This window comes from Haplochromis burtoni, unplaced genomic scaffold (assembly GCF_018398535.1).
Source record: "Haplochromis burtoni strain Fernald_Lab_line unplaced genomic scaffold, NCSU_Asbu1 Contig_113, whole genome shotgun sequence".
NCBI lineage: Eukaryota > Metazoa > Chordata > Actinopteri > Cichliformes > Cichlidae > Haplochromis > Haplochromis burtoni.
Window position 1 is genome coordinate 80553 of NW_024582474.1, and position 16728 is coordinate 97280.

At 39.2% G+C, this 16728-nt stretch overlaps 1 protein-coding gene across 1 annotated transcript; it reads left to right on the top strand.

The window, feature by feature from the left end:
- Window positions 1–291: 291 nt before the first annotated feature.
- Window positions 292–13438, top strand: polm (polymerase (DNA directed), mu). The gene is made up of 11 exons (XM_005928961.2): window positions 292–809; window positions 992–1166; window positions 2925–3023; window positions 3121–3291; window positions 3373–3444; window positions 5775–5895; window positions 7558–7690; window positions 7912–8014; window positions 8950–9300; window positions 9407–9490; window positions 10053–13438. The coding sequence occupies exons 1-11, from the start codon at window positions 613–615 to the stop codon at window positions 10137–10139; spliced, it is 1593 nt and encodes a 530-aa protein (XP_005929023.1). The 5' UTR covers window positions 292–612; the 3' UTR covers window positions 10140–13438.
- The last annotated feature ends 3290 nt before the right edge of the window (window positions 13439–16728 follow it).

Genomic DNA, 16728 nt, shown 5'->3' on the forward strand with positions numbered 1-16728 from the left:
ATTTTTTAGTATCGTACACCACTAAGGTTTATGGATGTAGTAAAGGAGGATATGGAAAGAGCTGGTGTAATAGAAGAATATAGAACAGATAGGGTGAGATGGATACACACTGCGTAACCAAGTAATAATAATAATAATAATAATAATAATAATAACAACAACAACAACAACAACAACAACAACAACAACAATAATAATAATAATAATAATAATAATAATAATAATAATAATAATAATTGACGTGGAGGTCTTATAAATAAAATAAAACCTTCCGATCATTTCCAGTCGGAATTATTTTGGTAGTGCACAGGAGGAGTGACGAGACACCGGTGCAGCAGCTACACAGCTGCATCCGGTCGCAGTCATTCACGTTTGTTACTGAAATTGGGGTTCTTTCCCCACAAACCTACCTCACAGCTTAAACCTCACCCAGTGAGTCAGGTTCATTCATGTAGGTTACAGTGTCGTATGTTTTGAAATTGTAATTTTATCAAAAATAGTTAAAGAAAAAGACAAGCTAGGAGAACAAACGTCATGAACTTGTGACTAAAGTGAACCGGACCTGGTGTCAAACTACCCAGTGAGTTCTATTAAATAGTTTTGTTGTGTATCATGGTGCCACTAAAACGAAGAAAAACTCTCCCCTCGGATGCTGGGAATACTGTGAGTGACAGCAGTGGACATAAGGTACCAAACAAGTTCTCTCAAGTTGTTTTGTTCCTGTTGGAAAGAAAAATGGGAGCCAGCCGAAGATTTTTCCTCTCTCAACTCGGACGAAATAAAGGCTTTCAGGTGGCGGACGTGTTCAGGTGAGAAGTGTCACTAATCCACTGATACAAATGTCATGGGAAAGCAAGTATAACTTGGAAAATGTAGGTTTCGCGGAAGCCTAAAATGAAATGTATTAAGGTAAATATCTGTCTTCAAACCCTCCTTCACAGAATCCAAAGTGTATGAGTCATTTTACTTTTAATCTGCTGTTTCTCCACAGTGAAAGCGTCACACATGTTATTTCTGAGAATAACTGTGGCACTGAGGTCAGGACGTGGCTAGAGTCTCAGGGAAGGGGTCAGAGCCTTAGAGTTCACCTCCTGGACGTCAGCTGGTACACAGAGAGCATGCGTGCTGGTCATCCTGTGGCGATAACACATAGACATAAACTACAGGTACATTTTCATTTTACACATCCATGATATCAAAACCGAAAATCTGAGGCTTTGTTTTGTAGTAATAAGCGTTTTCACTGAATGTAAATATGTACTAAATAAATACAAGCAGTTTATAGTAATAGTAACCTATAGAGCAACTCTCTGATGATAAAGTGACAAATCACATATCATGCGTAAAATGCTTTTACTTGCCATTAGGGAGTAATTGCACACTGACACCATCAGTCTTTATACAGCTTTATTTGTCTATTGGCACTAAATTGCCAAAAATGACTTTTTGTTTCATTGGTCTGTGATCAGTAACTATGAGGTCTATTAAGCTTTTCATCATTAGCTGAGTGAACTCCTAGAAGATGGTAAGTTATAAATAGAATTTAGAAAGGCTCACATCTATTTTTTATGTCAGGACAAAAAGCAGTGAGATGGTAAAATTACTTTCAGTGAAGGTCTTGCATAGTTCACATTCGACTGCTAAACAACATACTGCATCAGTTACAGCAGCATGGCTATGAACTGATCTGCCTGCAGTCAAGACCTTTCACCGGTTGAAAACATTTTCACATGAAACGAATCTAAAACCTGAGACTGTTGAGTCGGTAGAATCCTATGTCACACAACAATACAACAACACTCCTCTTACAAAAGTCCATCGGCTGGTCTTTTGCTGGAAGAGGTTAACACAGCCCTGTCCAAATTTTTTTGACATATGTTGCTGCCATCAAATTCAAAATGAGCAGAAACTGGTACATCTAGTGACTACTCCTGACAAAGCTACTTTTAATAAACCGCATTCATTAAAAAGGCTTCCATCTGCATTGAAGTTTACTATTACACTTATTTGTTAAAAAATAACTGTAGCGAGTTTCCCGTCTCAGACTGACAGATGTGTTTTTTCTTGTCCTCCACTTATGCCTATCATCTGGCATTCTCTTTTACTCATTCACTAACTCGAGGCAACTACTGTTGTGATGCTAAATAAAACTGAATTGAATTGAAGGAAAATTGAATCAACTGTTTCTTGCTTTTCTTGCTTTCTTTGTCACTCCTGGGGACTTCCCTGGTTTCCTCCTCAGAAACTGTTGTAAGTTTCCTCAGTCAGAAATTGCAATGCTTTCTGGTTTAGCAGTGCAGGCAGGCAATTGCGTTTCCTAACAGAGTACAAGCCTCTTAACTTTGTATGTCTCTGATGCACTCACTCATTTTTGTTTCTTCCACGTATGATGGTAAGAAGAAATTGGGCAAGTGTGCATGTTTGAGAAACTCTGTAGGCCTCAGCCAGGGGAGGCTCAGGTCAAGGTGAGAATTTCCAAAGTTGTGAGTGTTCTGGGAGCGCAATGGGAACAATAGCTCGGAACCACAAAGAATTTTTACACTCAGACAACAGTGAATAATGGAGCAAGAAAATGGTCTGTCAGAAAACCCTATACTTGGTTAAATGTCCCTCACCAATTTGGTTTGATAATTTGGTTTATTAGCCAATGAGTTTTTGGTATAATCCTAAAATGTATTTTTGGTAAGAGTTTGACATTTTAGGCTTGGTTTAAACATGAAGCTGGCTTTTCCTGACATGAAGCCTAGCACATACCACAGATTTGAGGTTCGGCTTTTGCAAAAGTTTAACATCACCCTGCTGTAATCATTCCTGCTCTATCCATTCCAAAGCTAGCTTTAAGTTAACCAACATGTATTTTAAACCAAATAGGCATTGGTTTCATGTTATACTGAAGACTTTAAGTCCTTATGTTTGTCTTCCAGGAGCAGCAGATCAGTGAAGCAGAGGTTGCTTTGTTCTCAGTATCCAGCTATGCCTGTCAGAGACGAACCACTCTGGACAACCATAACAGCAACTTGACTGTAAGCCCTCTACCCCCCACCCCAAGCAAACACAGAAGTCTGATTTTAGGTGCCATGTTAGCTAACACATATGTCAGAACTGCATTTTCTGCCTCAGGATGCCTTGTCGCTTTTAGCTGAAAACGCTGAGCTCAATAATGAGGACGGACGAGGCGTTGCCTTTCGACGAGCTGCTGCCTTGATGAAGGCGCTCCCCACACAGGTGATAAGCATGTCACAGCTCAGGGGTCTGCCTTGTCTTGGAGAACACTCGCTTAGAGTTATAAAAGTAAGTGAAAATTTTTAGCATTCCATGTTCACCCCCTAACAAGATGTAGTTTAAATTCATTTAAATTCTCTGGTCTTGCAGGATGTTTTGGAGAATGGAGTGTCAAGTGAGGTTGAATCCACCAAGCAGTCAAAGCGGTACAAAGCACTAAAGGTATCTCAGGCATTTTAAAATCTGCTGCAGGTGTGTCCCCTTGTTCAAAAGCAGCTGTTAAAAATCTAAAGGGAATAGGTCCACCTTAGCTATCACTAGGAAATAAAATTATTCTTCTCCTTTCTAACTTAATACTTTTTAACTCAAGCTCCCAAAAGGTTGTTTCTGTTCATTCGGACTCATCCAATTGACTCAAAAAGTCAACCTTACAAACAATACATTTGCACAGTACCTGAAACTAGCACCACTGGCAAACAATGGGCTCTCTTGATAATTATTATTCAAACTGTCATGACCATTGATCAACAAACACTGATCAAAGTCATTGATTGCAAGATGGTTAAAGATGGACCCTTAGCCCCCCTCCTCGATTCAGAGATGGTTCTTCCCTTTTCACGTAAATGGCCTCCTTGACTCCCCGCTCAAACCAGCATTCCTCCCTGTCCAGGATGTGTACATCCTCATCATTGAAACAATGTCCACTGGTCTGTAGGTGTGAATAGACTGCAGAGTCCTGGCCTGACGAGTTAGCTCTTCTGTTTGTGTCATCTGCTTAGCCAGAAGTTGTTTGGTTTCTCAGAATCATGGCAAACCTTTCTGGCACTTAACAGTGTAGACTACTTTACTGTGTTTGTGTCGGGGGACCCAATCCTTGGGGTGGACCAGTTTCTGGCGCAGGCAGGAGCTTTCTTTAGACAACATTCCAGCTTTGATAAATGTCCAGCTGGGATAACCACATTTAATCAGGGCTTTCTTGGTATGATGTTCTTCTGCTTCCCTGGCTGCTTGTCTGTGGTGATGGCGTTCGCTCTGTGTTTTAGCGTCCTGTAATAATAATACTAATACTAATAATACTACTAATAATAACATCATCAACTGGAGCACCAACTAGGTGCTCCAGTTCATGATGAGAGTCAAACCTTAAATACTGATCTGTTTGCGTTGGTTTATGATACACATCAACTTTTAAATGTCCCCCATTACTGATGGAAATCTTACAGTCTAAGAAGGCTAACCTGTCATTTTTCATATCCTACCCGGTGGTCTGCCTACCAATGGGTTGAGGATTGAGACCAGAAAATTTGAGATGTTACAAGTGACCGAGTTGATCATACAGACAATTGATCTTAAATGTATATCCTGTTTAGTATCTTCAGTAAACCATACAGACTGCATAGCTTACCCTTGGCAACCTGTGGTATGATGTCTGGTCAAAAGCATTCTCTTGTTCTAACCGCTTCAGACAGTCTATCACCCTCTTCCTGTAACCACTTCCTGGGTCTTGTTTCAGAGGCTCATAAGTTTCTCATGATAGTCTTTCTGGTTCAGCAAAACCATGCATGCACCCTTTTCTACTGGAAGGATGATAATGCTGTTGTCATAACTAAGCAATATAAGTGCCTTCATCCCTGCCATGCTGATGTTGGATGCTGGGGGCAGGCATCGGCAGTTGCTTTGCTGCAAACTTGTTTGTTTGGGGTTTTTTTTTTTTTCTTACTTTACCGGAGTAGCTTTGAATAATTCAGATTTCTCACTTATCATTGAATGTTTTATACTTGATTCTCTGCCAAAAAAACCCCAGTTTTATCTCCTGTAGACCAACTTTCTTCTTATTGGCTATCCCTCACAAAGAAGGTTTGAACAGCAGGAGGATGGGGCTTCAGCAGTGCTCATAGCCAGAGCTGTGTGCTTGAGATGACAATATTATGGAATTTGTTACTGTAATTGTATGCTTTTATGACAGAAAAGGAAAAGCTTAATAGACCCCACTTTGAAGGAAAATATAGTTATTTCATTTTCTAATGGAATGCATTTAGCTACTTTCTGTTATGATATCAACTGTTTTACTGCTTTCACTGTACAGTTTTGCTTAATGTACACAGATCGTGAATTTGGCTTGTAATCGCAAGCAAAAATCTAATGGCTAACATTCTTAGTATTATTTATGCAACCTGTAACACAACATGTTATCCACTATTTAAAGATTTTGTATCAAGCAACTCAAATCTAGGAAATACTGATTTGCTCTAAACTTTCCTGCTCTTATCACTGTTCTATGATCAGGAGTTAGCAATGATATGACACACACCATAAGTACGTCCTGAAACCATGTAAACTTTGAATCTCTTACGTGCAAGATGGTGACAGAGCCTTCTGTTGTTCTTTGGAGGGGCTGTAAATAAGAATAACGTTTACTATAAAACTGTGTTTAGCTCATCAGTGTGCTATGGGTCATGTGCAAACACATAGGTGGAGGGCGATTTAGGCCCTGCGCCAAAGTGGTACAAATGTACTGTTGTCCTTAATGTTTTTAAATAAATGTATTTCAGATTTTGACTGGTATTTTTGGAGTTGGAGCCAAAACTGCTGACCGATGGATTAGAGAGGGAATATACAACCTTGAGCAGTTACGAGATTCAGGACAAACACTGAATCGAGCACAAAAATCAGGTTTGTTAGCTTTGTTTTTCTTGGCATTCTTGAATGGGGATAATTTTCTTACTATAATGATCAGAGCAGGCGTATGTATGCTGTCTCCTATTTAACTGGTGTCCAAGTTAAAGCATGTCAGGTGAGTTCTTGTGTCTTTGTGTGTCTGTCTCTCTTTTGAATGGGCCTTAAAAAAGTCATCATGTGTAATTCTTTTGACACATGAGGGGGGGGATTTTGGGTCACATGTCTTTTCAAAATAAAAAACAATTTAGCCTCATTGGAGGGTTTGCAAGCATGTGCAGCCTGTTTTAAGGTCAAGCCAGAATTTCTCAATCTGACTTGAGTCCAGACTTTGACTAGGACACTCCTTTTTTTTAAAATTTTTATCCAGCTGCATAACCCAACTGACCTTGAGCTGCAGGGCATGACACTATGTGTGGCTAGACATTCTTCCGAGGGTTGACCGAGTGGTGGAGGCAGCAATATGTTGTTCTGAAAGCTGACAGTCCAGTCTTTTTATTCTTTCTTTCACATCCGTGATCTAATGTGTCACAAATACAGTACAGCCAACTAAATAAAAACTCAAACTAGAAAGACTTTACTGAGAAACAAATAACACCTGAAATATGATCCTAATCTAAATAGAAACAACTCTGCAGTGGGCTAAACTACTGTAACGACGGCCCCTGATGTAAGCCACTATGGTCCACTCTCCATCGTGACTCGGCACACACTAGTCCTCAAGAGGAGTTGCAACCCCTGACTAAATAACCAGTGGCTCCTCCCACTCCTTGAATTAAATAGCAATTAAGAATTAAACAAATTAATAACAATGCTCAATCTGTCATTCAAATATAATGATGATAAGTTAACAGTGAGAACATTAACACAAATATATTTAGAAAATTCCCCAACTCCGTAAACGTTCAACATCAACAGATTCTTTAACCTCACGAAACCCCACCCCCACTTCACACTACACCTGGCACATTCCCTCCCAGGAACTTTACCATAAAAGGAGGCCAAAAAGAGCCAGACTTGTTTGGAAGTTCCTGTCTGGCCAGCTGGAGGCTTGGTGCAATCTGGAGGAGAGGTGAGAAACAAATTAAACATTAATCTTAAAACAAAAAGCAATTCTTTGCATGATTTTTTTTTTTTTTTAAATAATCTGGTAGCAATTTACACAATAGTTGGATTGAAGGCACTGCAGCATGCTTAGAGTTCACAGACTTGCTGTCATAATTATCTTTAAGGGTTTTCTGGTAGAGAGCAGAATTCATGTTCCATCAATTTTGGTCAGTCCAGGTCCTGGAGAAGCAAAGCAGCCCCATACCGTCACACTACCACCTCCATGTTTGACTGATCTTTTTATGAAAACCCCCAAACAGTTCAGCTCATCAGTCCACATAATATTGTCTTAAAAGTCTTGGGGATCATCAAAATTGACAAAATGAGATGGGTCTAATATTAAAGATTTTTGACAGTCGCAATCACCTGTTAATGATAAATATGAAAAAAAGATATCTGAGAAAGTGTGGAAGTTGGGAAATACTTTTTAATGACATTGTGTAGCATTAAAAAAAATAATGTGTTCACTTGGTTGCTTGGTAATTCGCCTTTCCTCGTGTCCTATATAAAATAAAATTGTTAAAAAATAATAAATACACTCTCATCATCAAGGTCTTGAGCACTACGATGACCTCAACGAGCCGGTCACTAAAGCAGAAGCAGATGCCATCGGGGAGATTGTGCAGAAAGCCGTCGATTCTGTGCTAACAGGATCACAGGTTGCTCTGACCGGAGGATTCAGGAGGTGAAAGCACAAATATTCACACACAGTACATCTGATAGCACATTCAAAATCTTCACAGCCTAAAATATCTCAATGAGCTCTATATTGTCAAAATTATTGTTTATACATGCGGTTTAAAGAAAAGTTTACATGAGCAACAAGTAAACACTTCTTGAACCAAATCAAATTTTAAACTTGCCCTCTGCAATTTAATAGAAATATGAACTGTGGTATTTTCACAGAGGGAAGCTGACGGGCCACGATGTTGACTTTCTGATAACGCACCCAGAGGAAGGCAAAGAGGTGGGACTGATGCCTAAAGTGGTCGCCTGGTTGGAATCACAGGTAACTTTTGAGACAATTGATATTTATTAAATCCTTTGAAACAAATCAACACAGTTTCCTCTGGGGTTAAACTATTCTGATTCAGATTTTTACTTCTCAGTGGTAAAGGGCTGTTGGGATATTGTTGTCACCCTGGTGTGCAGGCGGCGTACACACCCAAGTCTGAATGTGATAACTTGATAATGAGGTGACATATGAGTATCAAATTGATGTTAAAGGTGCATCTGCTAAATATCTGGGACATGTTTGAATCCTGGTGACCTTGAACCCAAGGTCAGAGGTCAGCTGTTTCCAGTGAATGACAGGCTTGAGCCTTAGTGGTTTCTGGATTGTTCCTAATCATCCTAAACAGTTTCCTGGTGACAGTTTTTTGTCTTTTCCAGATCTTGGAAAAGTGGTGACACGCCTGAAAATTTGTACTTGCATACAGTTGTTTGAACTGATGATCTTGGAATCTGCCATTATTCAGAAATGGCTCTAAAAGACCTTCACAATCTGTGGAAATCTACACTCTCCATTCAGAATTTATATTACTTTCAGGTTGTTCTCACTGTTTTCAGTCCAATAAATAATGTTAAACAAGAACTTTTTTTATGCTTCCAAAGAGAAAGTATCAGTTGTAGTTAAGTCATGAAAAGAAATTGTATAACCTTCAGCGCCACTTATTTAAAGCTTTAAGTGACTGTATGTGTGTATATATTGAGTCTGTATATGTAATTTCTGTCCCTCTGGATTTTAGAAAATTCAAAATGCATTTAAACTTGTGCATCCAATGCATGCTATGCAATCATTCACCCTGGAAAAAGAATATTTCAAAGCAGTAATTGAAAGCTCTAAATTGCAGTGAATTCAGGTCCATGATGAGTTCATATAAACTTTCCTCACAACTCTATATGACATATGTTTCTGATCTGAACTGGTTGTTGTCTATTCAGGGATTTCTGTTGTACCAGAAAACTACCAGAAACTCATACCTGGAGTCGAAGGATGGCCCTGCTCGGCCTGCCTCCAACATGGACCGCTTTGAAAGGTGTTTCTCCATCTTTAAACTGACCAAAGGGAAGGAACAAGAAAGCACGCAGCCAGAGGAGCAAAATGATCTGAAAACCAAGGACGTTCTCAGACCTCACATGCAGGCGGACACAGATCAACAATTATGTGAGCTCAGTAAGAATTACCAGATGGAAGCTGCATCACACAAAATATGGAGAGCTGTGAGGGTGGACCTGGTGGTCTCTCCGATCAGTCAATTTGCTTTTGCTGTGCTGGGCTGGACCGGATCCAAGGTGATCGCTCACGCCTGACCTTTGTCCTCTTTCAAAAATCTATTGCCTCCTTCTTTTCCCCTGCTTTTCTATGTTATATTGTTTAATGTTCCTTCTGTCTGTGCAGTTGTTTGAGAGGGAGCTGCGACGTTGGGCTGGGCACGAGAAGAACATGTCTCTGAGCAGTCACGCCCTATTTGATAATACACAGGTAAATCGAAAAAAGAAAAATAAAGCCTTTTTTTTGTAGTGTTAGCGATTAGAGAGTCTATTTTTAAGATATACTTTATTAGTTTTGCTCACTGTTGAAGCCGGGAGCAGAAGTGCTCTTGAGGTACTGTTGAGGCAAGGCAGTACTCTGAGCACTAAGAAACACATTTGGATTTCAGCAGGAAGTTTGTCCCATGCTCTTTACATAGAAATCACTCCACAAACTGTTAGAAGCAACAGATATTTTGCTTCTAACAGGAAAGTCTTTTAAGTTAAAAGTGGCTGCGTGAGTGATTGGGTCTGTTGTGGAGGGCCACAACAATAAGTGGGACTCAGTTCTGTTCAGTATTAATTTTCTCTTTTCTCTTAAACGCATTAACCCTTCACTACACTTCCAGTTTCTCATGTGAACCCTTGAGAAAAGAATAGCGCCCCCCCCCCTTTTTTTTCCCCATGCCAACTACTTCTACTTCTTCCTTTAAGTGCATATTATACCTGCCATATTTCAGCTTAATTAAATGAAGATGGCGTGATGGAATCATACTTGTTTTCCTTTTGTACAGAATAAATATCTGAGAGCTACATCAGAGGAGGAGATATTTGCTTATCTTGGTCTGGAGTACATCCCTCCATCAGAGAGAAATGCTTGAAGTGGCCTGATCAGCTGCTATACTGCATGCAAGCAAGAGCTGGAGGGCAGAATAAATGCGTCTGTTGGAAGGGCGGCCTCATGGCATGGAGTTGCTGTGTAACTACTAAAGAAATATTATGTGATTGAACTCAACGATGACACCCACTCAGCTGACTGAAATCTTCTTATTACATGAATACAGAATTTTATTTATTAATGAAATCCACTAACCAGAACTGAGCCTGTTTAGTTTTTTTAATAAATGTGAAATTTATAACTGAAAGAGTGAAAACAAACCTTGCTTCCAGTCACAGTGTAATTTCAGAAATTTTACAGACTTCCTATTTACATATAATTTATGAATTTTTGGGCCACAAAACGCACACAAACAACTGATATGCGATAAGGAACATATGATTATAGAATTTTATAGATTTTATGAGTGCAGGAGCCATCAAGTGGCTTTATAGTTATTTCAACCATGTGCAGTGGTACAGTACACAGTGAAACGAGACAGTGCGCCTCCAACACTATGCTGCTACATATAACTTATAAGGCACAATCAACACAGGACTACATAACGTGCAACACCAGATACAACACATTGCAGACACAACAGTGCAATAGAAAGGTGCAACAATGACAGTAGGTTGTGCAAAAAAACCTTGATGTATGAAAGTCTGTGTGTACATGACACTGTACAGATAAATGCTTGAGGTAGTGACATGTATAAACGTATGTGTGTGTGTGTCAGTCCAGTCACTGATTTTTTAGGAGTCTGACGGCTTGGGGGAGGAAACTTTTTTGCAGTCTGGCAGTGAGGGACCAAATGCTCCGGTACCTCTTGCCACATGGCAGCAGGGTGAAGAAGCTTTTACAACAGGGCAATAGGGGCCTAATCAATGCTAACAGCTGATCTTATTGGCTACCTCCCTGGACTTTTTTGGGGGGGGGCAATAATAATAATAACGATATGCAATAATGCTGCATTTTATCACACATCTTGTATTTTTGTGCCGCTTACATAAACCTTACTCAGAGGATTGAAAACTGTTATGTTTTATGTAAAGACAAGATGGCTGTTAGGTTTATTTCACCACATCCACACCTGTGTCACGATGACCTACATTCAGCAGCATCCTTATCACCTTATCTGTACATATAGCTGAAAAGAAACCCACTCAGCTGTTCTGAGAATATACAGTGTGAGATCTCGCATGTGAATTAAACATTTGCGTTGGAGTGTTTCCATATCAGTTCTTCTTCTGTTCAACCACACTAAAGATAGACTGCAGTTTTTAGTGCAATACATTGTGCACTACTGATAGAAAAGGTTCAGGAAGACCTGCTTGTTTTTATTTTCTGATATACAATATATACTGTTGCAGTAATGCTTCTCATGATAAATATGTCTTGATGCATTTTCAATCATTCAGGTAAAGAAATTCCAACTCTGTTCGAAACGTTTGATTAGCACTGTTGCCTCACAGCAAAAAGGTCCTGACGTGCGCTTAGTGGGGTTTGGTTAATTGGTGATTCTAAATCACCCATAGGTGCGAAATTTCTCTGCGACATACTTGTGGTCTGTCCAGGTTGTACCCTGCCTCTCATACTATGGGAAGCTGTTCCAGATGTCACTGACAACGGTTATCTCCAGTATTGTAATCTCAGAAACATATCTCTAACTGTGAGCAGGAAAGTCCCACCCACCTGCTGTTTGAAACCACATGTTTGTGAGGAATCATAAGAAGGTTGGCTTAAAGAGGAGCTAACAGAGCTCTTTCTGGATAATGGATGAGATGGGAGTGGAGAAGGGTTTGACAGCAGGCTTTGTTTCTATTTCTACTTTTTGAAACTCCCGGAACGACAATTAAGCCTGTATTTTTTAGAGTCCTGCAATAAAAAAAATAAAGTTGTTTTAAATCTAAGAACCAGATTTTCAGCATCACACTGAGGCAGGATGTTTCTCATTAAAAAAAAAATTCCTCTTAAAGAAGGAAATCCTGGGTATTTGTTTAATGAGCATGCTGAAAGTCATATCCCGGTCAAAAGTTACTCCAAACTTTCTCAGTGTTCTTGCAAACCAAGGTAATGTCACCCACAGTAAGTGTGTTGTGGAACCTCTTTACACAGGTACTCTGTAACCTACACCCTAACCCAGGGGTGGGCAACTCCAGGCCTTGAGGGCCAGTGTCCTGCGGGTTTTAGATATCACCGTGGGTCAACACAACTGAATCAAATGATTAGTTCATTACCAGGCCTCTGCAGAACTACAAGAAATGCTGTGGAGGTAATTTAGCCATTTGAATCATCTGTTATTTTGGATAACACCGGCCCTCGAGGCCCGGAGTTCCCCACCCCTGCCTTAACTAAAATGAGACGCAACACTATGGAGCAATTTATGTGAAGACTTTCTGCAAAAATCCAAATAATGTGACTTTTATGTAGACCGGGGTGGAATAAAAATGATCAATACTTCAGTGAAATTACTCATTTATAATAATAGCACCACCCACTGTACTTGCTACAGTAGGTAGCTAAATAAGGACTTTGACTGAACCCCCTGAGTTTGCTAACTCAGTTTATCCTTTGTCCCCAAATGTTATTTTGATGAGTGATTAATATACATATGGACACTATCACTAATACTAATACTATAATACTATACAAGGGTCCTTGCATCATGTCTTGATAACTCTAATGAGAAACTCTAATGTTCTCGATCTTATCTGTTGTTCTAGCGTTATTCCTCAACATTAAGAACACTGATATAACTGGCTTCTTCAGTGAAGTTGACAGTCTTCCTGATGATAGACAGGAATAGATAAATGATTCTCCATCACAGGGTTTTACTACTAGAATGGAATAAACAGTCTGCTGGATGCTTTTGCACCTTTGAAAACTTCTCACTGTTTTACTTCAGAATTGCACCAACATAAAGAAAAGGAAATCACCCTTTTCTCTAAACAGCATCCTTCAACTACCTGACATTTTTTCCACCTCTGTTTTACTGCCCTGAGCAGTGTAACAATTTTAGGGTTTTAATAATATTCACTGTGTGATGAACGATCTGGATTTATTAAGAAATCTAAACCTTCTGCTGCATGTAACCCTGACCCACTTTCATGTGGTTAAGTTCTGCTTATTCTCTCTCGCTCCTTTAATAATTAACATTATACAGTCTTCCCTAATCTCTGGCTTTGTCTTTCTAGAAAAACAAACAGTTGCAGTACAAATTTACAAATTCACTCTCACCTTACATCATACCCGTCAGTCGTTTTTGCATTTGAACAACTTGAGTCTCTTTTTTTTTTCACAGTACACAGTATTATTATTTCAGTGCTAATTTAAAAACTCACATCCATCCATCCATTCGCTTCCGCTTATCCTTTTCAGGGTCGCGGGGGGCGCTGGAGCCTATCCCAGCTGTCATAGGGCGAGAGGCGGGGTACACCCTGGACAGGTTGCCAGTCTGTCGCAGGGCCAACAGGCAGGGACAGACAACCATTCACACTCACATTCACTCGCACATTCACACCTAGTGGCAATTTGGTTTATCCAATTAACCTATCCCCACAAGCTGCATGTCTTTGGACGGTGGGAGGAAGCCGGAGTACCCGGAGGGAACCCACACAAACACATGCAAACTCCACACAGAAAGACCCCGGCCTGATGGTGGAATTGAACTCAGGACCTTCTTGCTGTGCGGCAACAGTGCTAACCACCATGCCACCGTGCTGCCAAAAGAAAAAAAAAACTCGCATATTTAGACAATTTATATTCTTCTACCACAAAAACATACAAGTGTTCACTGAAGTAAATACACAGCGTAGTAGTGGATTTTTTAAAAATGTGTTTATTTTATATTTATATATAAAATAAACACACATTTGTATATTTTATCTTTATTTTGATTTGCCGCTAACTGCCTTGCTTTTATTTGTGGTTTTTGTAGTAGGGAGAACTAAAAAAAACTGCAATTTTCTTTTTTTTTAAAGTGCAGTTAACAAATGTAGTGCTCTCTACTATGTGAACCCATGACCTGAATTTTTAGGTTTTTAATTTCAAGTCAATTAAATTAAATCCGAAAAAAAAAAATCAAGTGATCTCCTATGAGCAAGCACCAGGCAACAATGGAAAGGAAAAATTCCCTTTTAACAGGAAGAAACCTACGACAGAACCAGGCTCAGGAAGGGGCAGTCTTCTGCCATGACTGGTTGGGGGGTGAGGGGCAAAATAAAATTGAATATAAAGGAAAGCGCAGCATATTTAAGACAGGTGGAAAACTGGAAACATTATTACTGCTTTTAAAAGGTAACTGGTCCACATCCACAATTACAGTAGGGCTGAAGTAGATAATAAGCATGATCCCACAGAGAACAGCAGGACATTCACTTCAGCCGAAAAGCTTTGAGATGGCCCAGCAAGCTGCAGGAACAACAATGGCCGCTGTGGCAAGACCTAAACCTACTTTAAGTAGGTATTTGTGACCATGACACCATGAACCACGGGCCTCAGCCTCCTCAGTATTGACATTTTTTTCAACTGTTATTTTATGCATGGTCTGATTTGGGCATTTAATTTGTTGTAAGGGTTGCTTACAAGATCAGTGCCTTGAGTGCCTTAAAAGGTGCCATTAAATAAAATGCATTATTATTATTATTATTATTAGTAGTAGTAGTAGTAGTGGTAGTATCAGTAGTAGTAGTAGTAGTGGTAGTATCAGTAGTAGTAGTAGTAATGGTAGTATCAGTAGTAGTAGTAGTAGTACTTATGTTGGACTTGTGGCAGATTGGAAGCCACACTGACTCACTACACCATCTTGTGGTTCTAAACAGAATTATAAGGATATTGCCCGTTCTACTACAACTTCAGTCTCTGCACCTCTCTGCAACACTGCAATACATATGATCTGATGGGCCCTAGTTTACTTTACTTTTTTTTTTTTTTGGTCTTTTAAAATGTATTTCCTGGGTGGCTGTAATTCAGGAGGTAGAGAAGGCCAACTAGTATTTGATGTTCTAGCATAAGGGTATGAATGTTAGAAAGCGCTGGGACACAGAAAAAAAAGGTAAAAAATGTTTGTATATAAGAGATGTTGTGTAAAGTTCTTTGACTGCTTGAGCAGAGAAGCGTTATATAAAAACCAGTCCGTTCATCATTTATTGCCTCAACGTTCCTTTCTTCCTTTCGTGGAACAGAGAAGTATTCATATATGTGCCCACATACCTGTATACTTAAATTTGTTGCTACTTTCTAATTGTTACATAGAGATTTTTTTTTTAATCCAACCCTTTTATGAGCTACAGAGGTGTGTGTGTGTGTGTGTGTGTGTGTGTGTGTGTGTGTGTGTGTGTGTGTGTGTGTGTGTGTGTGTGTGTCTGTTGTCTGTGTCTGTGAGTGAAAGAGGCAGCAACAAAAAAAGCGAATATGTGGCATTTCCTTCACAGCCTCATTAACCTCTAAATACCATTTTAACATCAAAGGCCGTGTCATTGCTCACACCTCTATCTCTCTCAAGTCCATCTCTCCACATGTGCACACTTCTCCAGGAACGGACATTTTATGCAAAAAAAATAAATTTTAAAACAAGGGACCCATGAGAAGTATGAAATACAAACACAGTTCTTTACAGCTTTGCTACTGCAAGCAAGAAAAGGCAGAAAGAGAGATGGGGAGGAGCAGGTTTAGTTTATGTTCCCATAAATCCTCGTTAACATGTGACTGCTGACACCGTATGTGTGAACCAAAAGGAGATATGACTTTGTCCTGCACTGAGGAGACTACAAGTCTGGGCTGCTGTGAGAACAGATGAGTTCATGCATTTGTGAATGTAAATGAATGAAACTGTGGATGTAGGAACAGCAGGAGTTGTGACTAGGAAAAAGCTAGAACAACAGTTCTGTTTCAGACTCTTTCTCAGTTACGAATCTATTTGTCTGTGAATTTTTAAAAAAAAGCATCCTTTAAATATCCAATTTAACACAATTTGTGATAAAGTCACTGAAACAATTACTAAAACGTATTAATTGTTACTGTTACTACAACAAATTACTAAAACCATGAAAGTATTCCAACACATCAATTATTAGTTGCAGATTTAAATGATCTTTTTAATAGTGACTCATTAAAAGTGATCATTTCTCATTATGTAAACATTGTTTCCACTAGTAAAATTACTTATTTAATCAAGATAAAGAAATGGTCAGCTGTTCATATTATTAGTTATGCTTTTGTACTATAAGCTTAATTTTGGGCGATCAGCAAGACAATGTTAGAACTGTGTAAACCACTGTTAGTTGTAGTCTGCTCTATCTATATATTTATCTTTTTTTTAAACTTTTCTATGAGTGACGGTGATATCACAGCAGCATAAGCCACCTAATGATAGGCTTTATGATTTTAGGCATTATGACAAAGAATTTGTAACAGCAGCTGTCTCTGGATTAAATTGTTGTATACACATGGAATCCTCATCCTAGCTGGGATTTAGATAATAACATGTACAGGGAAAAATTGGGAATGAGGGGTGAAAGTTATCTTTTAAAGAAAAAATGCATTTATTTAGTTACTCACATTTCTTCACTTTGTCACACAAGTATTTCACA

Coding starts and splice junctions, on each gene's coding strand:
- polm (XM_005928961.2), top strand. CDS start 613: ATGGTGCCACTAAAACGAAGAAAAACTCTCCCCTCGGATGCTGGGAAT. Junction 3,292..3,372: donor ACTCGCTTAGAGTTATAAAA/GTAAGTGAAAAT, acceptor CTGGTCTTGCAG/GATGTTTTGGAGAATGGAGT. Junction 7,691..7,911: donor CTGACCGGAGGATTCAGGAG/GTGAAAGCACAA, acceptor GTATTTTCACAG/AGGGAAGCTGACGGGCCACG.